This window comes from Sebastes umbrosus, chromosome 12, assembly GCF_015220745.1.
Source record: "Sebastes umbrosus isolate fSebUmb1 chromosome 12, fSebUmb1.pri, whole genome shotgun sequence".
Lineage (NCBI taxonomy): Eukaryota > Metazoa > Chordata > Actinopteri > Perciformes > Sebastidae > Sebastes > Sebastes umbrosus.
In genome coordinates, this window is record NC_051280.1 from 19,083,433 (window position 1) to 19,106,881 (window position 23,449).

The 23,449-nt window shown below is 41.8% G+C and overlaps 1 protein-coding gene and 1 long non-coding RNA gene across 2 annotated transcripts; one reads left to right on the plus strand and one right to left on the minus strand.

The window, feature by feature from the left end:
• The first annotated feature begins 130 nt into the window (after nt 1-130).
• On the plus strand, nt 131-23,371 carry LOC119498378 (collagen alpha-4(IV) chain-like). The gene is made up of 49 exons (XM_037787215.1): nt 131-249; nt 497-589; nt 1,167-1,209; nt 5,841-5,912; nt 6,680-6,814; nt 7,051-7,095; nt 7,684-7,800; nt 8,390-8,455; nt 8,577-8,612; nt 8,780-8,842; nt 9,011-9,046; nt 9,155-9,196; nt 9,280-9,363; nt 9,481-9,525; nt 9,604-9,678; nt 9,756-9,800; nt 9,885-9,938; nt 10,304-10,367; nt 11,279-11,383; nt 11,561-11,719; nt 11,878-11,886; nt 11,998-12,087; nt 12,301-12,452; nt 12,569-12,641; nt 12,996-13,099; nt 13,181-13,364; nt 13,460-13,531; nt 13,656-13,763; nt 13,917-14,135; nt 14,296-14,460; nt 14,610-14,780; nt 15,160-15,303; nt 16,240-16,353; nt 16,497-16,675; nt 17,052-17,115; nt 17,327-17,401; nt 17,543-17,650; nt 18,135-18,242; nt 18,404-18,475; nt 18,731-18,859; nt 19,606-19,713; nt 19,882-20,037; nt 20,126-20,233; nt 20,418-20,555; nt 21,581-21,697; nt 21,974-22,162; nt 22,244-22,527; nt 22,611-23,078; nt 23,291-23,371. The coding sequence occupies exons 2-48, from the start codon at nt 537-539 to the stop codon at nt 22,869-22,871; spliced, it is 5,040 nt and encodes a 1,679-aa protein (XP_037643143.1). The 5' UTR covers nt 131-249; nt 497-536; the 3' UTR covers nt 22,872-23,078; nt 23,291-23,371.
• On the minus strand, nt 14,304-15,280 carry LOC119498391. The gene is made up of 3 exons (XR_005209113.1): nt 14,952-15,280; nt 14,615-14,793; nt 14,304-14,439 (listed from the first exon to the last, which is right to left on the minus strand). It is a non-coding gene; the product is annotated as an uncharacterized LOC119498391 (long non-coding RNA).
• Nucleotides 23,372-23,449: the final 78 nt, after the last annotated feature.

Genomic DNA, 23,449 nt, shown 5'->3' on the forward strand with positions numbered 1-23,449 from the left:
AGCCCAGAGAAGTTGTTTAACTTGATCCTGAGGAGGGAGGCGGTCTGAACTTGCTGATGCAGTCAACCCTGACCATCATCCTTCTCTTCCTCGTCTCATCCCTGATACTTACAAAACAGTGGCCGTCCGTTAGTGTGTTTGCTTTTCTCTGATACGGAGGCAGGAGATTGGTTTGAATCTTGTCGGAGATTACACCATTTAGGATGCACTGAAGTGTTCATGAAGATTCATTTGAGCTCCTGAATTTGGGTGAGTTGTGAATGTTGTTTTATGTGCATGATGGTCTGCTGTGTCCATAGAGGTGAAAACCTTTATGCCTAAAGGATTTTACCTGGGTGGGAGGGCAGCACCAACAATTTCTTTATCTGTAGTAGCATATTTAGATTATAATTGCATGCACTTGATTTGACCTTAAAGGAAGTTACTCTTTACTGTTGCATAATATCACCTCTCACAGGTGTCTGTGGTGTTTTGTGCTTCCTTTTATCCACCACAGGCGGCAGCACTGAGGCCAAGACTCACCTGTTAGCAGACTGATGAGACGAGAGATGGGATCCCCAGTTACTGTTGTAACTCTGTGCCCCCTCTGGTGAGTCCCACTGCAACAATATTAATAATGAATTATTAGCAATAGGAGTAATATGACATTAAGTTTGATGGAATTCACATCCCCAACTTTGTAAACCTATTTACCCGAAGACAAACACACTTCTTGCTTGTTTACTCAGATATTCAACAGATCTGCTTGATACTTGCATTCCAATATGTGGGAGCTGTATAAAAACTGACCTCCAAACTGAGACACACACACACAAGCTCACAGCTGCACTCTCTGGGTTCACCTGCAGTGTGATGAGAGTTTGGATAGAAATCATATTTTTTGTTTCCCTGGAGGTTTAGTCCTCCTGCACACAAGAGCAACACATTACATTATAAGCTAATGTGAAACAATTTAGCAAGTTGCATTTGTTCTTGAGGTTTGTAATATGTTGGCAGCAAACCAGAGTTATAACTAGCAAGCACTTTCACTTTTACCGCACACCAAATAGTGTCTGTTTTTGTCACACAGTTTATATGACAGTCATTTATGGTTGTGTAAATACATTGAGTAGCTGGGGCTAAATGAGACTACAGTTAATCTATTAACACAATTGTTACATTCACAGGTGGATCCTTGTCCTGGTCGTCTTTGTGCATCAACTCAATGCAGTAAGACTTTCCTTTATAAGTCTTTACATACATACACATTTAGATTAAAACATAATATCACTACCTTGACAACCTTTCAATCTAAAAACATGTAATTAATCATGTCAATAAAGTGTAATTGTAAAAATATACTATGGATAAAATCATGTATATAAACATACGTATGACTATATTGCTGTGAATAACCATTACACATGTGCATTCCTCCCACACTCTGACATCCAGTGTTGTAAGACACAGCAGACATTTACTGTAATTAAAAGCAATAAATGCTTTCTTTGTTGTAGATTTTGTTGTAAAAAAAAAAACTGCAGACAATTCAAAATGCAGCAACATATGCACTGATCAAGACTAAGTTTGAGGAGGAGCACACAGATGAAATCACACCTTTTGCTAGAACAGATTTCAAGACCATGTTTAAATTATTTAGTGGACTAGCGTGCCAGTAGATTAAACATGCTTTTAAAGAACACTTGCAACACATGCACTTGCTAAAGTGGAAAATAGCTCCGTTATAAACACAATGTAAAAAAAAAGATCAGTTTTTGTTGAGACGACTTTGTGAGGATGTTGTATTGGACTGCATTGCACTGAAATCCATCATGTAAAGTTTAATTACAACTTCATTTTCGTATACACTGCATCTGCTGCTGCTGCGGTAGCCGGGAATGTAGTTTAGGCCTGTCAAAAACAACAAACCATCATCACAACGCCAAGATAGTCCTGAACCTGGTGCTCTCTATGCACTTTATGTCACTGGGTGTACGTTATAAATGTATTCTATGTGTCAGTGTGCTCCTGTTTACACATCTGGGTTCTTGCATTCTCCCAATCTGAATGCCACAAGCCCATATAGTTAGTACTGGTTAAGTGTTTCCCAGAAAAAAAATCCTTGATGTACTTGATGCACCTGGAAACTGTATGTGTTACTCCTTACGTGTGTATAGGATTTGTCCACAAGGCAAGGCAAGGCAAGGCAGCTTTATTTGTATAGCACATTTCAACAACAGGGCAATTCAAAGTGCTTTACAGAAACATTCAAGAACATTGCGACAAAATGCAAAAGAACATTAAGAAATAATTAAAACAGTTATAAAAACATAAAAACATTAAAACATTAAAGATTAGAAAATAAAAACAAGCTAAAAATAAAAGCTAGGATAGAAGCTAAAATTGCATAAAACTCAAAAGAGTAAAAGTTATAGTGCAGTGTCAGAATGAAAGGCACCCGCAAACAGGAAAGTTTTAAGCTTTGTTTTAAAAGAAGTGAGAGTTGGAGCGGTCCTGCAGGTTTCTGGGAGCTTGTTCCAGATATTTGGTGCATAAAAACTGAATGCTGCTTCTGCATGTTTAGTTCTGACTCTGGGGACACTAAGCAGACCTGATCCAGATGACCTGAGAGGTCTGGATGGTTCATAACACAGCAGAAGATCAGAAATGTATTTTGGCCCTAAACCATTTAGTGCTTTGTAAACCAGCAGCAGTATTTTGAAATCAATTCTCTGAGAGACAGGCAGCCAGTGTAGAGACTTCAGAACTGGACTGATGTGATCCACTTTCTTGGTCTTAGTGAGGACTCTAGCAGCAGCGTTCTGAATCAGCTGCAGCTGTCTGATCGATTTTTTAGGAAGACCGGTAAAGACGCCGTTACAGTAGTCAAGTCGGCTGAAGATAAATGCATGTACTAGTTTTTCCAAATCCTGCTGAGACATCAGTCCTCTAATTCTTCTTATATTCTTCAGGTGATAGAAGGCTGTCTTTGTAATTGTCTTAATATGGCTGTTAAAGCTCAGGTCTGAGTCCATGACTACACCAAGGTTTCTGGCTTGGTCTGAGCTTTTTAACATCACAGATTGTAGGTGAGCACTAACCTTTAATCTTTCTTTTTTGGCTCCAAAAACTACAACCTCAGTTTTGTCTTTGTTCAGCTGAAGAAAATTCTGGCACATCCAATTATTGACTTGTTCAATGCACTCACTCAGTGCTTGTATTGGACTGTAGTCTCCTGGTGATAGAGTTATGTAAATTTGTGTGTCGTCTGCATAGTTATGGTAATTTATTTTGTTGTTCTCAAAAATCTGACCCAGTGGGAGCATGTAGATGTTAAACAAAAGAGGCCCCAAGATGGAGCCTTGGGGAACTCCGCATGTGATTTTGTTCAGCTCAGATTTGCAATTACCTATAGACACAAAGAAGTCCCTGTCTTTTAGGTAGGATTTAAACCAGCTGAGTGCTATGCCAGAAATACCCACCCAGTTTTCCAGTCGGTCTAGTAATATATTATGGTCAACCGTGTCGAATGCAGCACTGAGATCCAGTAAAACTAAAACCGTAGTTCTACCACTGTCTGTGTTCAATCGGATGTCATTGAAGACCTTAACAAGAGCAGTCTCAGTGCTGTGGTTTCGTCGAAAACCTGACTGGAAGACATCAAAAGAGTTGTTTAGTGCCAGAAAGCTATTTAATTTTTGAAAAACTGTTTTTTCAATTATTTTAGACAAGAATGGAAGATTTGATATCGGTCTGTAATTATTTACTATTGATGAGTCCAGATTGTTCTTTTTGAGGAGTGGTTTGATGACAGCAGTTTTCAGGGCCTGTGGGAACACTCCAAGTTACTTAAATTAACTTAACAAGTAACTTAAATTTCCCTCCACAGTGTGCAGGACTGATTGCCTGGGGTTCTTATTGTATACAAAGACTGTATACTACAGCTAGACTGATTAATCAGCCGGGCTGAGTTGGCATATCTGTAATGGTTTATATGTCAGCTTAAAAGTAACAAGAAATCACAGTATAGGAATGCCAAAAACAATGTATGTTCAAGGGAATCTATAAGTGGCACTATTACATCGTTTGTCCACCAGAGAGCAAGGACATATTTTTCAAATGCAAAATGTCCTGTTCAGTACAAGGGTCAAAATTCTTTAAAACAAACAAACAAATTTATGGGAATAATAATAATCAGAAATGTTTGTTTATGTTATGCATTTAGTAAAATAATGACTATTTGCTGGCATATAATTAACATTAATATTGGTATTGAAAATCCTGTATTGGCTGGGCTATACTAGAGTGTCCAAGTGTGAAACACAGTTAGATAGATAGATAGATAGATAGATAGATAGATAGATAGATAGATAGATAGTAACTTTATTAATCCCGAGGGAAATTCAAGTTTCCAGCATCACCGTTCCATAGTGCAAAAACATGTTAGTAAAAAGGCAGTAAAAAAGTTAGTTAGTAGTGCAAAGTACAAAGTACAAAAAAATATACCAGGTATAAAAATACAAGGAGATGAAGAAAACTGTTAAAACTGAATATAGTGCAGGGTAACAGCTGTGATACACGACTATTAAAAAAGTGAATATAGTGCAGAAGAGACTGTTAAAAATGAGTATAGTGCATTATTATCTGTTATCTGGGTGCATAATAAGAAGAAGGGCTGGATATAGAAAGATTTTCTGGATGCATTAATACATGCATTAGCTGGAAACACACACTAGCAAGCTAAAATTGGGTTTGGAGCAAACATACCTTTGATTTTACTACAAACTGCATGTCCAACCAGTTGTGATGGGTCATTTGGAGAAAGTGCAGCGAAGTCCCACCTGCTGGCAACAGAAAAAAAGTGTGTAATATTACACCTTATTTTCTCGTTAAGTTATGACTTTATTCTCGTAATATTACAACTTTATTTCTCGTTTAGTTATGACTTTGTTCTGGAAATCTCAGATTTTTTTTCCCTCAATGTGGCCCTAATACTCCGTAGTACATTTGCTCTTAGGCCATCACTGCATTAGACTTATATACTATATACTTAGACTATAAACTGTCTTACCTTCATCACAATGCTCAAATGTTTTGCGGCTCCAGACAGATTTTCTTTTTTTCTTTTTGCCTAAAATGTCTCTTTTGATAGTAAAGATTGCCGACCCCTGTTTAAGGCTAGTTGTTGTTTAGCTGCTACAGCAGGTTATGTAGCAATGGAGACCTGCCAGTGCGTTGTGTGTTCCCAATTTGGCTAATTCACTGAATCCCAATGGTTTGTCCAAGACATAGCCTGTTGTACGTGTTTCTGGGACTGATGCAAGAGATAACCGTGAATGTTTGGACCAAAAGAGAAAGTGGGACAGCAGATGTGCGATAGAACTCTCACCAGCATAAACTCATCCAAATATTTAGTAAGCTTTGGGAAAACATTACTAAATGTTTGGGACACAGGCACTGTAAAACACACGCACAAATTGGTGGGAATACTTGGCATCTGGAGGTGTGTGGACTCACAGAATAGTTTTTTCAGCAAGTTGTCAGTGCATTATGAGAGTGGTGAAGCGCTGTGTGAGCGTTCTTTCGCATCAAGGTCAGAGCGCTCATTATTTACCCGCGTCTATGTGAGAACAATGATTTGTTTAAAGCTTTCTAATCAGGACTGTCCAGTCTCCACGGGGAAATGTGTTAATTCTCAAAGCTGTAAAATATTCAGCAATGTCAGATATGCCCAAACCACAACCTTATCTGATGTACCCACTGATGTCCTCTGACCCCATATCTGTCTCCTGCTCTGCTTAGATACGGCCTCAGCCAGTCTCCATCTCTCTGTGGTTTGTGTCTGTTTGTTGTTGTTTCAGGGGGCGATTGAAGGCCCATGTGAAGGCAGAGACTGCTCTGTATGTCAGTGTCATCCTGCTAAAGGTGCAAGGGTATGAACTTTTTCTGTTATATATTTGCAAATTATCCTTAATTACTATATTTTGAATTGTTTTCCTCATTAGAGCTGCAACGATTAATTGATTAATCGATTAGTTGTCAAATGAATCTATTTTGATAATCGCTTTGAGTAATTTTTTTAAGAAAGAAAGTCAAAAATTCTCTGATTCCAGCTTCTTAAATGTGAATATTTTCTGGTTTCTTTACTCCTCTATGACAGTAAACTGAATATCTTTGAGTTGTGGACAAAACAAGACATTATAGGACGTCATCTTGGGCTTTAGGAAACACTGATCAACATTTTTTAACCATTTTCTGACATTTTATAAACCAAACAACAAATCGATTAATCGAGAAAATAATCGTCAGATTAATTCACAATGAAAATTATTGTTAGTTGCAGCCCTACTCATTAGAAAGACATTAAGCTGTGGGAAATATTTATATTACTTGTATTTTTCTCCAAAATTACCTCATATGTTCTCTGTCTGAATTATAAATTCTATTGCAAGACTAGCAGCAGAAAAAACTGAAATTAGGAACCAGAAATTATGTTTCCATGATTTGACAAATACAGACTTAATTCAAAAATGTAAATAACAAAGCAACAGCCAATTCCAATTCCTTGGTTGCTGATAGAGGGGTGAATAAAATCTAAAGATAACGCATTGGTCATTTAGGAAAAAAAGAATCTTAATCCTAAAAGTGTCACCCACAACAACATTTAAAAGTTTTATATACATGACTTTTGTCTTTGTAGGGAGCTCCAGGGAAGCCAGGCCAGCAAGGCCCCTGGGGAACGATGGGACCATGGGGACGCCAAGGGTCACTTGGAGAGAAGGGCAGGCGGGGAACAGAGGGATCACATGGCCCAGAGGGGCCCAAAGGAGACCGCGTTAGTGTGCATGTTGTGTGTGTGTGCGTTGTGTTTCACGATAGAAACAGACAGAAAGCTAGGCAGATACTGCATGCAAGAACAGCTAATCATCACAATAAGTCTACATTAAATGTGTAAATATGTATCACCAGTGATAGAGGAAAAAGAAAGGGTGGTGTAGGGAGTGAATGATGCATTCTAACCCTGTAATGAATGAATAAATGAATGGTGCCAATATTTGTTTTACATTTCAGGGCGAGACTGGTGTTCCTGGTTTTCCTGGTAATGATGGCTCGCCAGTGAGTAAACCACTGTTGTTGTAAATTGTATTTATAAACCAGGAAAAGACACATACAGCTCACACTGACATTAATAATCCCGTAGAGGTGAGTAAACCTCTGAGGGGATTGCACCAACTTCCCGAACCCTGTACAGCTCAACGTGGAGTTGACATGCTGATTTTTCTCATTTCTCATTTCATTGATATCAAGCACTTTTCCAATTGTATGTCATGCGGTATTCCCAACTGTATAACTGTCCAGTTCTTTTATATATTGGGGACTACACAGTAAATGGTGCAGTGATTTGAAGCTTGTGTCTGGAGAGCCCTCTAGTGGACACATCATGGCACACTGTAGATGTGCCTGGTTTTCCTCTATCTCCCCTAATGCAGCTGCCTCTTCACTACTCAAGTGTTTGTGTTTAATAAAAAACTCAAGTTGTTCATCTTAACCAGTATATAATTATGAAATATAGGCCTGAAGCTATAAATGCTGTAAGGCGTAACTTCTTTGTCGTTCTCCACTAGACTCAGAGAGGTCATAATTGTGGCTTCTAATACTCTGCAATTATACGTCACCATTATAACTGTGCTATGTTGTGTTCAGGGCCACCCTGGAGCAGGTGGTGAGCCCGGGTTGATAGGAGTGGATGGCTGTAATGGGACAAGGGGTCTACCAGGAGTCTCTGGTATTCCTGGTTTTGATGGCATCCATGGGCCGCCGGTGAGTAGAACTCCTGCTCTCATGTTTCTGTTAGCTGTTAATCAGTCAGTAGTCAGACCTATAGATGTGTTTTTTACAGAGTTAAAAGTAAAAGTAAAAGTAAAGCACAAGGGATATTAAGTCAAAAAGTTAAAACTAAACCAGTAGTTATATTCTTTTTTGCTAGTTCTGCAGTACACGATTTACATCCAATGCCAGCAGGAAGTAGTGTGACATTGAATTAGCACAGAGATATGTAAGGTTGTGGAGGCCTGGTTGGTGGTAGGACATGTAGACCAGAGAGGCCTGAGTTTGTTTCCTGTCTCCGCTTAAAATTGTAACCATGGTGATACTGGATCTATCCTTGCAATTTGCAGAAATTGTAGGAATAATCAATTGAATAAACATTTGGTACTGAATGTTCGCAAACATTCTCATTGAACATAATTAAAGGATTCTCCACATTGTCCGATATTAACTTTCCATTTGAACCAGTGTTTTGTGAAAATGATGTATAAATATAGAATACTATACATATCTGCTCTTTTAATTCATTTAGCTATTATTTATAATGTGTCCAATGTAAACATTTACTGTGTCTTCTTCTCAGGGATCACATGGACATAAAGGAATTAAAGGAGAGCCTTTGTATGATGCTGCCCTTCCAGGGCTTCCGGTAAGTTCCTCTAGTCTGGAGAGGTTCAGATAATGATAGACTGGGCCATTTCGGTTTGAGCGGTTTCATAATTATTTGCAATTTACAGTGTCTGTAAATATGGTTTCATTTGATCTTGCAGGGGGAGCGTGGTAGAGATGGACAACATGGTCTACCTGTATGTTTTCTTTTCCTATTTTGACAGTAATGCAGTATTCCTCAGTAATATTCAGCTAATAGATGAAGCAGGGATTGAATGCTTTAAATCTGACACCGTGATTGTTGTTAAGTCGACTCAACTTCATGTTTACTTTCATTAACATTTTGTGTTTTTTTTAAACTCAGGGTAGACGAGGAGACATTGGGCTTAAAGGCCACGCTGGCCCTCCAGGCCCTCTTGGACTTGAGGTGAAAAAAATCAACACTTTTTGTATATAGGTCTTTTATACAGGTTGTAATTTAGACCTTTATGTTACCGTATTTGCCATATATTGAACCACTAATATTCATGTTCTACGTTACAAGAATAAATGCAGTGCCTTATATGTCAAAAATGATGTGTGTGATTCCATTTAGGGCTTGGTAGGACTTAAAGGTGTGAGAGGACTGCCAGTGAGTCTCCTGTTTCACAATCTTTGCCAGTGCATTGCCGTAAAAAGAAAATCTTTGCGTACATCCACACAAACATAAAACCTTACTAAACTTTTGTCTGTTGTGTAGGGCGACCCCGGAGGATCACTGGCAGGAGCTAAAGGTGACGATGTAAGAAACCGATTTGGCCTTTGACAGCTATGCATGAGGTTTTGTTGTGTGTATGTTTTCACCACTTTAATTCCATATTCCAGGGTGAACAAGGCCCACCTGGCCCACAAGGACCAGAAGAAGTCATAGAATTTCCTCCAGACTTCCTTCCACCCAAAGGATTCAAGGTGAAGGCAAAGCTCCCATTTGTATTTATACGAGACTGATGATTTTCAGTTACATGCATAAACCTGTATAAAAACAAATCTTTGTTATTTTTCTTTATTTTCTTTCCTGCTTCTCAGGGAGACCGAGGTCCTCCTGCATCATGTGGACCAAAGGGCATCAGCGTGAGTTTCATCTTGTATGTTTTTATACAGGTATGTCTGAGAGAACGAGAATTTTATTTGCATTTTCTTCCTTATCAGGGTGGAAGAGGAGATGTCTTCTACATAGACCAAATGAAAGGAGAGCAAGGAATCCTTGGTTTTCCTGGAGTTAGGGTAGGTCGCTTGAATCAGACTGCAACATACCTTTAGACAGACACATAAAATATTAACCCCATTGTTTCCATCACTAGGGTTTCCCAGGATTTCCTGGTAGAGATGGACCACCAGGACCCGAGGTACACCTGTAATATGAGGCCTAAGCTTTCCATTATGTTACAATACATTTTGCTTAAGTATTAAATACATTGATGTATTTTCAGGGTGTCCGTGGAGAGAAAGGATTCCCAGGTCTCATTGGAAGAAATGGACCAAAGGTGAGCTTTACATAAAAGTCCAAGGAATTACATTTTTTTTGTCAAGTGCAAACAGAAGCCATTTTTCTGTAAAAACTGAAAGCGTAAAGTGCTACTGGGAGGGTAATTAAAAGGACTCTTGTTGATGACAGCAGGACAGAGGCTTGCTGGCATCTTTGTTCAACTTACAATTAGAGGTGTAGCTCAAATATAAGAACAAAGTGAAGAAACACTATTATGTCTGCTGCCCTCTGGTGGTTGCTCAGTGGGATTATCACATTTACTGGACAAGACCAGTGATCTTCTCATCTTTAGAAATATTATGTATATCAGTGGCATTTTCTATTCATGACTGTGGTTTCTCTCTTTGTCTTTGCATCCAACAGGGTTACCTAGGAGATCCAGGTCCCCCCGGTCCCCTGAACTATCTCAATGGAAGTGATGCCAGAGGTGAGACCACAGCCGTAGCTACACTCTCCTAACTGGTGGCCACTGGTAGCTCTATCCTATTAAACATTTTTTATTTTAAATACGATAATGAAATAATTTTGTGAATTAAAGGTCACTTTTGCTGGAAATAGCGTTACAGTCCAGTGGGGTGCTTAAAGGGGACATATCTTTAAAAGGTCACTTTTTCAGTGCTTGTGCACATACATTTGGCTATCTGGAGTGCCTACCAACCCACAAACTGTCAAATAAGACGACCCAGTCAGTGTTTTGTAGGCTGTCTAGATCAGAAAACATGTGATTCAACAAGCTATTCAGATTTGTCACATGCATGCTCAATAGAATATACAGTATCTCCCTCCATCTGAGTATTTCCACCCACGGCTTGAGAACTACCTTTGCAAAATGTGCACCAGGCGCTAAAACAGTGCGTTTCAGACAGAGGGTGAATACAGGTATATGCAGACAGACAGTACGAGAAAAATAAAGTTTTTTTTTTAACATTAAAGCATGTAAACATGTTCTAGTAGAAACCCAGAATACAAGCATGAACCTGAAAATGAGCACGATATGTACCCTTCAAAGTATACTCTTCCCCAGAAACTATGTTTTGAGTATCAAACACTCACCCACTAATGTCAGTTACAGCAGATTTAAAAAAGCATCAAGATGTATGAAAAGTATGAACTATAGAAATTCTCAAACTACTCCTGCAGCATAATCCACTTCTCTAATCTTTATCTGTGTGTTCTCAGGAGTCACATTTTCACCAAAATCTGGCTAAATGCAATGCTTTTTGTAGAATATCACTTGAAATTAAATTTATGGCTTAAGTTAGTACATAACCGTAATTATTGTGTGAGAATAATCAAGCATTACTGACTTTTTCACGGTTCTATGTCTGTATGGTTCAGGTGTTAAAGGTGACCGTGGGTATCCTGGAATACCTGGACCTCCAGGTGACTCTGGCTACATGGGCATGCATGGACCTCCTGGCCCACCAGGGTTAACAATACCAGGTCAGAGTTTCTCTCTGCTCTCTAACTTTCAGGTTTCTCCTGACTTTATGTTCTATATATCACTCAGTCAGTATACCACTCACTCTTATCAGGCTTTAACCGACAGTTAGAAACTCAGTCAGTTAATCTTGATCCTACGTTGTTTGACGTTTCGTATCGTCTCTCACACCTTCCTAGAAGAGCCAGGTCTACCTGGTCCACTAGGGTCCCCCGGTCCCAAGGGCTACAAGGGAGAGCCAGGAAGGTATAACAACTTTGAAAATCCATTTCTGGGACCAAAGGGAACTAAAGGACTCCTCGGACCTAAAGGTGTCACAGGCCTCCCAGGTCCTCCAGGTATATTAGGACTTCCTGTTAGTTAATCTCACAAATGTAATTTCATTATTTGAATAATTGTAAGCTCGTCACGTTTTGACGCATGTTCATTTGAATGTTTCCCTAACTTCTGGCTTGTGTGTGTGTGTGTTATCTGTTTATGTGGCATACTTGATCAGGATGTGAAGGTGAGTTCTCAATTTCGTCTGATGAAAAAGGTCCACTAATTCATGCATTAACACTACTTGCTGAAGTTTTTAACTTATGTTGGTCAATATTTGTGTCTGGTTGCTCCACAGATTACTATTGTGAGCCTGGTTACCAAGGGGACCCTGGTGACATAGGACCTAAAGGATCTCCTGGAAACAAAGGGGTCAAAGGACTTAAAGGTGATCTGTGACTGTTTATATGAATTAGTTGATCCCACAAGCAGAGATTTGTCGTTCCCTGTCTTCTGACCTCTAGTGGAATCTAAAAACATCCAGTGGGAATTTACTGGAACAGATTTGTGATTTAGTATCATTTTATAGAGTACAGTATGTATAGTGGTACAGTATACGAATGTGCTGCATCATAGTCATACATTTTTGTCCCCTGTACAGGTTGTGAAGGGGCATGTAAGTGTAGATCGGGTGGGGGAGGACAAGGCCCCCCTGGTCCTGTCGGTTATCCAGGACCTCCAGGCTTACCTGGAACTCAAGGATTTAAAGGAGACCCAGGGCTGAATGGACCTGAAGGTCCAGGAGGACCACACGTAAGGACAGCAGGACTCAGACTAACTAATAATTACATTTCCCAAAACATGTATAACATGTTTTTGTATTAGCCACAGGAACGTAGTTTTGTATGTGACTTTGTGTTTTCTTCCAGGGCTTTCACGGAATTCCTGGTATAAAAGGACTAAAGGGTCAGAAAGGTCACTCTTTTGTGGTAGATGCTAAAGGTGAGCACCTGTTAACATCAAACCTGTACTATACACAGTATTATTATACAAGCAAATGGTTATTTTAAATGCTTGGGAACATCGGCTCTACAGAGGATGAGAGAATTCTAAGTCAAGATTTATTCAATTGTTTATGTTGACCAAACACTACAGTAAGGCGGTGCACTGTGTTCCGCACAGTTTTGTTCAGTACAACAGAAGCTTGAAATAAAAAAGTAAGTTGGATTTGTTTGTTGGTAACTTTGTGCTTTTTGTCAATTAAGAAAACAAAGATCTCTGTTTTATACATGTCTATACCAAGGGTTATTGAACATTGATCGCCTAATATCTACAGTTTATTTTTGTCGTTGAAAGGTGACAAGGGTAACCAAGGTGTCCCTGGACATTCTGGTCCTCCTGGTGCAGGTAGGCCAGGGCTGGATGGCCCCCCTGGCCCTGCAGGGGACCGTGGAACACCGGTGAGTGTGTTCATGTAATTTATGGAACCGAAAAAACGTGTTGGTTCTGCAGTTATGGTATCAAGTAATGTTTTTTTGCAGGGTGCTGGATATGCAGGACTGCCTGGTCCCAAAGGTGACCCTGGTGTTGTTGGACCTAAAGGGTTTCCAGGGCTTGTAGGCCCCCCAGGTCCTGGTGCTCCAGGCGCTAAGGGGTCATTTGGACCTAAAGGTTATCAGGGACGTTCTGGCCCCCCAGGAGTACCTGGACGACCAGGCCCTCCAGGTCAGAGACTGGGTTAAACTCTCAGTTGGTGTTAATATACCCCATTCCCACATTAAGCCAGGTGTCATGGGCTCATGTTGTATTTGTGTCACCAGGTGAAAGTGAGGTATGCTGTCATGAAGGTGGGATTGGATTACCTGGTCCTAAGGGTGAGCTAGGTTCACCGGGTAAGTCTTGTTACACATAATATCTTTAGAAAAAAATGGTAGAATTGGTTGGACTTACTTTACTAAGCCATGTGTCATGACAGAAACATGGTTGCAAGTCAAGTTTTCTTTGGCCTCTTGGTAGGGTTTCCAGGTGAGCCCGGAAGAGATGGTCTTCCGGGAACTCCGGGACACTCGGGCCTGAAAGGCATGAAAGGAGATGACAGGGAGACTGGGGGGATTGGACTGCGAGGTAACGACTCTCTAAAATGTTGTCAAATTAAAGTTATGCACAAATCTTTGGATGGCCCAGGTTCAAGCGTGTGGATCATGAAGCATCCACACTGCAGTTAATGATTAATATACAGTTAGGAGGGTTGTTACAGGTCTCTCTTATTTGTAAAAGGACCTCAAGGTTTAAACGGGGATCCAGGTGACCCTGGTCTCAGAGGAATTATCCTGGATGGCCCCTCAGGCCCTCCTGGGTTACCAGGACATCCAGGCAGGAAGGGTGACCCAGGAGATGTCCTCTCTGCCAGGCCAGGTGCTACTGGCCCACCTGGTCGCCCTGGGGCTCGGGGGCCAAACGGACTCCGTGGCATTCCTGGAAGCCCAGGGTCTCCAGGTAAGTTTCATTTATATTTAGGTGAACACAAACAAACCACTCATCAGTTAATGTGGCCTACATCACAGAATAAAATTCCTGATTTATTCCACTTAAAGTGTACTGCACATGTTTTACTGTACATTGGAATTAGTTGACCATCGGTGCCTCGTAATTACAGGCGCTCAAGGCCAACTTGGAGGGCCTGGTTGGAAAGGAGAGCCAGGAGTCATTGGGGACCCTGGAGCCTTTGGTCCCCCAGGCCTGCCCTGCACTGCGTGTGAACTGATAGCACCTCCGGGCCCCCCCGGACCTCCAGGAAATCCTGGACAGAGAGGAGTACCAGGTGAGCACACAGCAGCAGCAAGCAAAATGATGTCACTCTGGATGTCCATCTGAATGTCCCTTAAAAGTGTCAAGATTAATTACAGAGTATATTTATGAATATTTATCCATTAACATATTTCTCTCATTGAACTTTATAATGTTGTATAGGCTACCTCCTTAGTCAGAAGGGTGTTAAGGGAGATATTGGTCCTCCTGGTCATGGACAGAAGGGTCTACAAGGTTTCCCTGGCCCTCCCGGTGTGCCAGGCCCTGCTGGACCAAGAGGTGCCACCGGCCCCTTAGGAGATCCTGGGACCGATGGCTGGCCAGGACATAAAGGTGAACCATTGGCCTGTCTCGATGAGAAACGTTTGTGAAAAGCATTATGTTTTTACCTGAACATTTAAAATCTTTTCAGTCTCAGAGGAATGTTGTTTACACCATCCAGTCAGTTACGCCTAAAACTGCATCGCCTATCTCATTCACACACTGACACAGCTGTACCTGTACCTTTGTTCACGCTGCCTCCAGACCCTGACAGTGATCCTAACATCAGATCACCCACCACCAGCCTCACATTGGGGCTTTGGGCTCATCACCCAAAATCCCCACTAAAAAGTCTACACTGAAACCCAGTCTACATTTTTATCAACAATGCTTTATATCTGTAAACTAGTCTGTCATGATTGAAATGAGGCTCTCCTTTCAATCCATCTAGGTGACAGAGGGTTCCCAGGCAGGCCCGGGTCCAGAGGTTTACCAGGTCGTCCTGGACCTGCGGGACCCAGTGGTAAACAGGGAGAGAGAGGCTTTAATGGTCGCACAGGTGACACTGGATATCCAGGACAGCCTGGTAATAAAGGTAAGTCTCTGTAAACATACCATGTGTCTGATCAGTCTTGCCAGGCGCCATGGCATAATGTTTTTTTGAAAATAATATATGGCCATCGGGCAGGCAATTATAAAAATTTGAAAATATCAGAAGTGTTCTCAGTGTCTCTGGATTTGTTGTAATACACACAAAATCTATTCAGTAAATATGAATGTCTTAAAGGTTCCATATTATAAAAAAGTGAGATTTTCATGTTTTTTTATTATAAAGCTGGCTTAAGTCCTATATAAATACTGTGAAAGTATCAAAACACTCAATCCACAGGGAAATACACACAGCCCGTATTCAGAAACTCTGCATTTGAAACAAGCTGTCAGGATTTCTGTCCATTTGTGATGTCACGAATATACAATATTTAGACCCTTTGCACAATTTTAAACGTAAACATTCTAAATGTGTCCCAGTTTATTCCTGGTTGCAGTGTGTATGTGAATGTCTTCAGCTGACAGGAAGTACACATGGACCCAAGCTGTTGCCTAGTAGCGCAATTCTGTTGCAATTCCGTTAAAATGCGCTAAAATGGAGCGTTTCAGACAGAGGGTAAATACAGGCATATTCAGGCTGACAATATGAGGAAAATAAAGAGATTTTTGAACATAACAGCATGTAAACATGTTCTAGTAGAAACACAAAATACAAGTATGAACCTGAAAATGAACATGATATGGGACCTTTAAATCATGGATTGAGGCCACCATTCAGATCATAACATAGAAATATAGCATGAATAAGGTAGTAGCAGACAGTCCACTTGGTCTTGACAATGTTGTCCGCAGTAGATTTGCAGACCGCCTGTCTACAGGCTACAGTGGTGGCTATACAGCTACAACACTCGATAAGGATGAATGAGAAGGATGTTTTATTTGGGTTAATGAGCATTTCATCTCAACTCTGTGGTCCATCCAGGTGAACGGGGTCTACCAGGATTACCAGGACCATTAGGGATTATTGTGAATATAACAAAAGGCCCACGAGGACTTCCAGGAAGGAAGGGACAATCAAGAGAACCAGGACTTGCAGGCAATGGAGCTGTCTCTTAATTTATACATCTTTGTCAAACAAGATTATTTCTTGAATTTCACTTCACTACAAAGGATTATAATAGATTGTGATAAAACAGTAAAGGGCTACATCATTTTTAAAGTTTGTTTTGTCACTTACAGGCTCACCGGGCCCAAGGGGAGTGCCAGGTGATTCAGGGCTTGATGGATGGCCTGGTTCGTCAGGGTTTAAAGGCAGTGCTGGTGCTCCAGGCAGGGCAGGAATACCAGGAGCTCCTGGGTACCCTGGAGTCAAAGGCTTCCCTGGTCCAAGAGGATATCCTGGACATGGTGGAGATCTGGTACACAACAAACCTAATTTATTGTCTTCATAATTGTAGACACAGCTGTCTGTGTCTAAGCTTTTTTTTTTAAATATCTGTCCAGTAGATACCCAGATATGATGAAAAAGGGCTGCCACTTGAGTTACATATTGTACAAGCAGCATCATTTTTCTGATAATTCCAATTTAATTATCATTATTGTCTGTAATGCACAACCATTGTGTGCCAGGACACTTTTTGTCATCTTACTACGACATGAATTAGTCCTAGACTGCTTATGTTATCATCTACTCGTGCATACATATATTAATAGTGGCTTTACGGTACATCATTTATTGTATGTCAGTCTCAGAAGTGTTATTAAATAATTTGAATGTGTTGATGTCTGTTAAAGGGAGATCCAGGGCCTGGGGGAGAATCGGGTATCCCAGGGTTACCGGGATTTCCAGGAGCCAAAGGTGAGTCAAAAGAGAGAGATTCAATGTCCTGGAGAAAAGGTTTATACAACAGGATGTGAATCCACAGCAGATTTTTTTGTCTGGTTCATCAAAAACAACATGATACATTGTTGTAATAAATGCAGTTAAGCCCAATAAAATCTCTCAGGATTTCATACCTGTGTCATTTAGTTGGATTGAACCTGATGAAAGCTTTCCAAATCTGTTCCAGGTGACCCAGGACAGTCTTATGGGCAATCTGGTCCACCTGGACAAAAAGGATTACCAGGCGAGGATGGACCTAGTGGTGAGTGAGACAGAAGACTCAAATTCCTTTTTAGTTAAACTTGTCTTGAAGGATGTTTGTCAGTTTCCTAGACCGTATACAATACTGCAACTGGATGTATAACTGTAAATAAATTTATATCCTCAAAATAATTCCCTTGAGCACCCAGAGGGAGTCCAGGAGATCCAGGGGACCCAGGACCACGGGGGAGGTCTGGACAGCCGGGACAACCAGGCGGTGTCGGGGAACCAGGAAGACAAGGAGGACCAGGTGATTTCCAGTCAAGACTTAAATGAGAGAGCTAATATAATGCAGCAATAATTTGAAAAGTGGATAAATTCACCTTTGAATCTAGGAATGCTAACTTACCGTCAGATTTAGGAGAAGAATAAGAACTTGCACCCCATCCTGAGATGTCACACAGTTGAATATCATCAGAGAGAGAAAAAGTAAAGCATAAGGGCATTGTAGCAGTAACTACGATAACTTGTTCTCACATAATATAAAGCTCACTTACATTTAGATATAAACGCACATGAAGTGTCACTCAATGGCAATAAATCACCTCCAGTTTTCCACTATCTTCAAATTTAGAATTTTAATTTGTACAAATTGTCATTTGCTCCTCCAGCCCCTAAAGCAATACGAGTCAGATGTTACATTTTACACTTGTGTTTATGCCCTCGAGTAATTTGAATCTTGTGCTTTATGTGTATATGTTGGTTTGAGCTCTTTTATGTGTGTGTCTCTACAGGCTTCCCAGGGCCTCTGGGCCCATCAGGTTATCCAGGTGTTCCAGGTGTTCCAGGCGATCATGGAGGTCTGGGACCACCAGGCCCTCCTGGCCCATGTGGGCCTCCAGGTACAGTTTTTTCTCCCATCATTAGACAGGCAGTGAACAGGCATTCTAAGTGTTTACTATGTTATTTGTTTTGACTTGTATTGACTTGGATTCTGTGTTAAAGGGTTTCTAAGGTGTGGCTGCCAATAATTTAAAATTATTCTACTGTGATTTTATGTTAGGGCCAACCGGACCACCAGGTCTGGATGGACTGGACGGGCTTAGAGGTCCAAACGGGATGAAAGGAGAAAGTGGTAAGAGGGACATTGATCATCATTTTCAATTTAGTTTAGCAATCATTTCTTTGAGTCTTTTGTGGTGTGCCTGTTGGTATACATTTTTGCTCATATAGTACATAGTCAGCTGCTCCCTCTACCTTCACTTAAACCATACAAAAACGTGTTGAAGTAAATAAATTAGTGTAATTTCACTTATCAGTACACATCAGCGCATAATATGTTATGATATTTTACTATTGACACTTAAGTGCACTCATTTATCACTTGAAGGCACAGGTTTCCCTGGTCCTCCAGGACCAGATGGTTTTTTTGGAGTCAAAGGTCTCCAGGGCCAGCAAGGGCCTCCAGGAGCCATTTTTCCTGGACCCAAAGGCCAAAGGGGCCCACCTGGCCACACAGGTAACATATTTATTATTACCATCTACTGTATCTGTCTATAATGGCGGGAGAGAAATTAACTGTTGAAGACAAACATTTTAAGTTGTTGTCTCCTCACAGCACCTACAGTGCAAGTCCACTAAGAATAACGCAGTGATGATTTCTTACCATGCAATATTCTGTTGTGGTCACTCAGATTGTATTGTGTTTGTCTTATCATTTTATTGCACTGTATTTGCTGTTTTTCACTCTCCTATTGTTGAGTGTGTTTACTGTTCCATTCCTCTATACCAGGGGTGGCCAAAATCTTTCCCTTGGAGGGCCAAAAATGAAACTTAATTGTGGGCCACGGGCCAAAAGCAAACACTTGTTTTATTTTGTTTGTATTGTTAAGCTGCAAAATGGTACTAGGATCCCAAGTTCCCTTAATTGAAATGCCTTTTGTCCATGTGCTAATGTCTCTGCCTCTTCATTTTTTTCTTATCTCATTTGCACCAAACTGACTTCCTGCACAAACTGTCACTCAGATTCTGAAAAATAATAATAATTAGGGATCATAAATACATATTTAAAGAGCATTTTTACCTCACAAAATATAAAAAAGGCATAACAGCGATTTATATTATTATTTCTTTAGATTTTTTTTTCACGAGAAACATCTGGCAGGTCAAATCGAACCTTATGACGGCCCCACTTTGGGCATCCCTGCTCTATACAGTATATGCTCTGAGATAAGGTTTTTCACTTTTCTGTATTTCCTCCCTCAGGTGTTCCAGGCTTCCCAGGTGAACCTGGGAACCTTGGCAGACAGTGCTGGAAGCCTTCGCCAGGACCCCACGGAGACATAGGATATAAAGGACCTCCGGGACCCCCAGGTGTGTGTGTGTGTGTGTGTGTGATATTTATGTTCATCCATTTGTCTATGTCCGTCTCCAGCTTTGTGTGGCCACATTTAGGAATGAACATCATGTGGATTTTAACTGTGGGTTTGTGTGCTTTTTTATCTATCTGTGCACAACTGGGATTTTGTGTTTGGTTTTTAGGTCCTCCTGGGGAGCTGGGCCCTCCAGGCAGCAGCATTTTCTCCAAAGGAGACCCAGGTCCAAATGGCCTCCCTGGGTTACCAGGTCGTAAGGGAGACGTGGGCCCCACAGGGCCTCCTGGGTCTGTGAGCAACATAGGATTTACAGGACCAAAGGGTACATTACAGCGCAAGACTGCTGCCATCTGTATTTTCAGTGTTGCCGTCTACTTGGATACGCTCTAAATGTTGCTGCACTTTGACAGGTGTGAGAGGTCCTGCTGGTGGCGGAGGTCCTCCAGGACACAAAGGTCAGATTGGGGTCCCTGGACCTTGGGGCCGCAAGGGAGGGACTGGCCCAGCTGGAGACAGAGGTGAGTAGCAATGGTAACTAACTAAGAGATATGCCCATATTAAGTGAAATAGAAAATGTTTTAAAATTCTTTGTTTCATTTTCATTAGTTTATAATTGATCCTCATTTATTCAACACTACTGAACGTTATAGCATATGCTCAACAGTTCATCTGGTTATCAATGTATTATGTTGTTTTTTTCAGGTGCCAAAGGTGCTCGTGGTGATTCCAATCCTGGAGTCACAGGAACGACTCCCCCTGGACCCCTAGGACCACCTGGTCACCCAGGATCTGTGGGATACCCTGGCGATGCGGGTCCTCCTGGGACTCCAGGACGTAAAGGCAAGAGAGTCTAATATACACTAATCAGCCATTACATTATGACCACTGACAGGTGAAGTGAATAACATTGATTATCTCGTTACAATGGCACCTGGCAGAGGGTGGGATATATTGGACAGCAAGTGAACATTTTGTCCTTGAAGTTGATGTGTTGGAAGCAGAAAAAATGGGCAGGTGTAAGGATGTGAGTGACTTTGACAAGGGCCAAAGTGTGATGGATAGACGACTGGGTCAGAGCATCTCCAAAACTGCAGCTCTCGTGGGATGTTCCTGGTCTGCAGTGGTCAGGACTTACCAAAAGTGGTCCAAGGAAGGAAAACCGCTGAACCGGCAATCATGGGCGGCCAAGGCTCATTGATGCACGTGGGGAGCTAAGGCGGGCTTGTGTTGTCCAATCCAACAGAAGAGCTACTGGAGCTCAAATTGCTGAAAAAGTTAATGCTGGTTTCGATAGAAAGGTGTCAGAACAGTTTGTTGCGTATTGGGCTGCTTAGCCGCAGACCGGTCAGGGTGCCCATGAACGCTGTTCACCGCCAAAAGCGCCTACAATGGGCACGTGAGCATCAGAACTCGACCACGGAGCAATGGAAGAAGGTGGCCTGGTCCGATGAATCACGTTTTCTTTTACATCATGTGGATGGCAACGAGTTCCAGGTGTTGACTTGGCCTCCAAATTCTCCAGATCGCAATCCAATCGAGCATCTGTGGGATGTGCTGGACAAACAAGTCCGATCCACGGAGGCCCCACCTCGCAACTTAGAGGACTTAAAGGATCTGCTACTGACGGCTTGGTGCCAGATACCACAGCAGACCTTCAGAGGTCTAGTGGAGTCCACGCCTCGACGGGTCAGGGCTGTTTTGGCGGCAAAAGGGGGACCTATTCAATATTAGGCAGGTGGTCATAATGTTACGGCTGATCGGTGTATGCGCTCTGTATGTATACACATTCTGGTCTGTGGTGTGTGTTTTCATCCTCAGTTGTCTGTATGTGTGTATGTTTGTCCATCCTTGTTTGTATCTTCCAGGACAGAAAGGTCCATTAGGGACTGTGGGCCCCCCTGGCAAACCAGGTCCTGCTGGTCGTATTGGTCCTGTTGGAGACCCTGGAGATGTTGGTCAGCTAGGATTTACTGGACCTCAAGGTAAATAATCAGACATCAGTCATGATGTAACAAGACCAATGTTTGCACTGTTTAATTAAGATTCAATCAATTAAATACAGTATAAGAAACTTCACAGGATGATAACTGTCTCCTTTAAAGAGACACTGAGTTTATGTAGTAAGCTTATGTAGTAAGCTGGATAACATTTTTGGTCTTTTACTCACAGATAAAATGATCGACTGCCTCCAATAAATAGCTAATTTCATCTCTTCCTCGCTCTTATCCTTCTTCCATGTCAACCCCTCTAACCTCCAGGTATCCCAGGTCTACCCGGTGATCCAGGTCAGCAAGGCTATAGGGGGGCGTCGAGGGCCGGCTTCCTCTTGGTTATCCACAGCCAGTCGGTTCAGGTGCCACGGTGCGCTGAAGGCACCAGTCAGCTCTGGGTGGGCTATAGTCTGGTCTACCTGGAGGGACAAGAGAAGGCTCACACTCAAGATCTGGGTGAGGATCTGCATAAAATGATGCTTTTGTTGGAAATGAGTTTATGCATCAGTCCATGAGTTTCCCTCCTCTTCCCTGTAGGTCAAGCCGGCTCCTGCCTCCCTGTTTTCTCCACCATGCCTTTCTCCTACTGCAACAAAGGGGCCTGTCACTACTCCAGTCGCAACGACAAATCCTACTGGCTCTCCACCACCGCTCCGATCCCCATGATGCCGCTCGTTGGCCAGGAGATCAGCTCCCACATCAGCCGCTGTGTGGTGTGTGAGACAGTCGCGCCGGCAGTGGCTTTCCACAGCCAGGACCACACAGTCCCCGCATGCCCGCTTGGCTGGAGGAGTCTATGGACGGGGTACTCTTTCCTCCTGGTGAGTGTGATGAAAAAGCTTTGTGTATGAAAGAAAAATGCTATACCTACAGTAATGTGTACCTGCTGCACTTTTCTCTTCAGCACACCGGGGCAGGTGATGAGGGTGGCAGCCAGTCTCTGACGTCTTCTGGTAGCTGCATGAAGGATTTCCGAACTCACCCCTTCATAGAGTGCCAGGGAGCGCGTGGCTCCTGTCACTACTTTGCCAACCTCTACAGTTTTTGGCTGACTACTGTTAGTCAGACGGAGCAGTTTATCACCCCGAGGCCTGGCACCATCAAGGCAGCTGACCAACAGCGACGCAAGGCCAGTCAGTGTCATGTCTGCCTCAGAGAACTATAAAAGAACCTCTCATCACTTTTAGTTGTAATATTAATGTTTTTTTAAGCTTCTGATTAACACTAAGAGTTACAGATCGGTTATATTTGATGACATTTGGCGACAAAGAAATGTGGCTTTGTTTTTTAAACATTGCAGCTTTTATCTGAACAACTGTGTTATACGATGTTGCTGCCATTGTGTCTCTTTTCTGTCATTATTTTCAATGAGGTGCTATTTCTTTTTTTTTTTTTTTTTAAAGTTATTTTTTTGGGGGCATTTTTCCATTTTTATTGAGGACAGTGGATAGAAAGGGGGGAGAGAGAGAGAGAGTGGATGCGGAAAGGGCCACAGGCCGGATTCGAACCCTGGCCGCCGCGGTCAGGACCAAGCCTTGATACATGGCGCCCGCTCTACCAACTGAGCTAACCCAGGCGCCCGAGGTGCTATGTCTAATGATGGGAATGTTTATAATTGATCTTCTTGCTGCTGTACCTAAAGGTTTTGTAATAATGCATCTTTTCAGACTTGTCCTCTTGTCCTCTTTAGGACACATTTTCTGAAGACTTTTCCTTCGGCATCTACATTATAGGGTTGTAAAT

Excerpts from the sequence above, each read along its gene's own strand:
- LOC119498378 (XM_037787215.1), top strand. The coding sequence starts at position 537 with ATGAGACGAGAGATGGGATCCCCAGTTACTGTTGTAACTCTGTGCCCC. Across the intron at positions 7,801-8,389 it reads ATGGCATCCATGGGCCGCCG|GGATCACATGGACATAAAGG; the intron begins GTGAGTAGAACT and ends TCTTCTTCTCAG. Across the intron at positions 14,461-14,609 it reads TGGACAGAGAGGAGTACCAG|GCTACCTCCTTAGTCAGAAG; the intron begins GTGAGCACACAG and ends AATGTTGTATAG.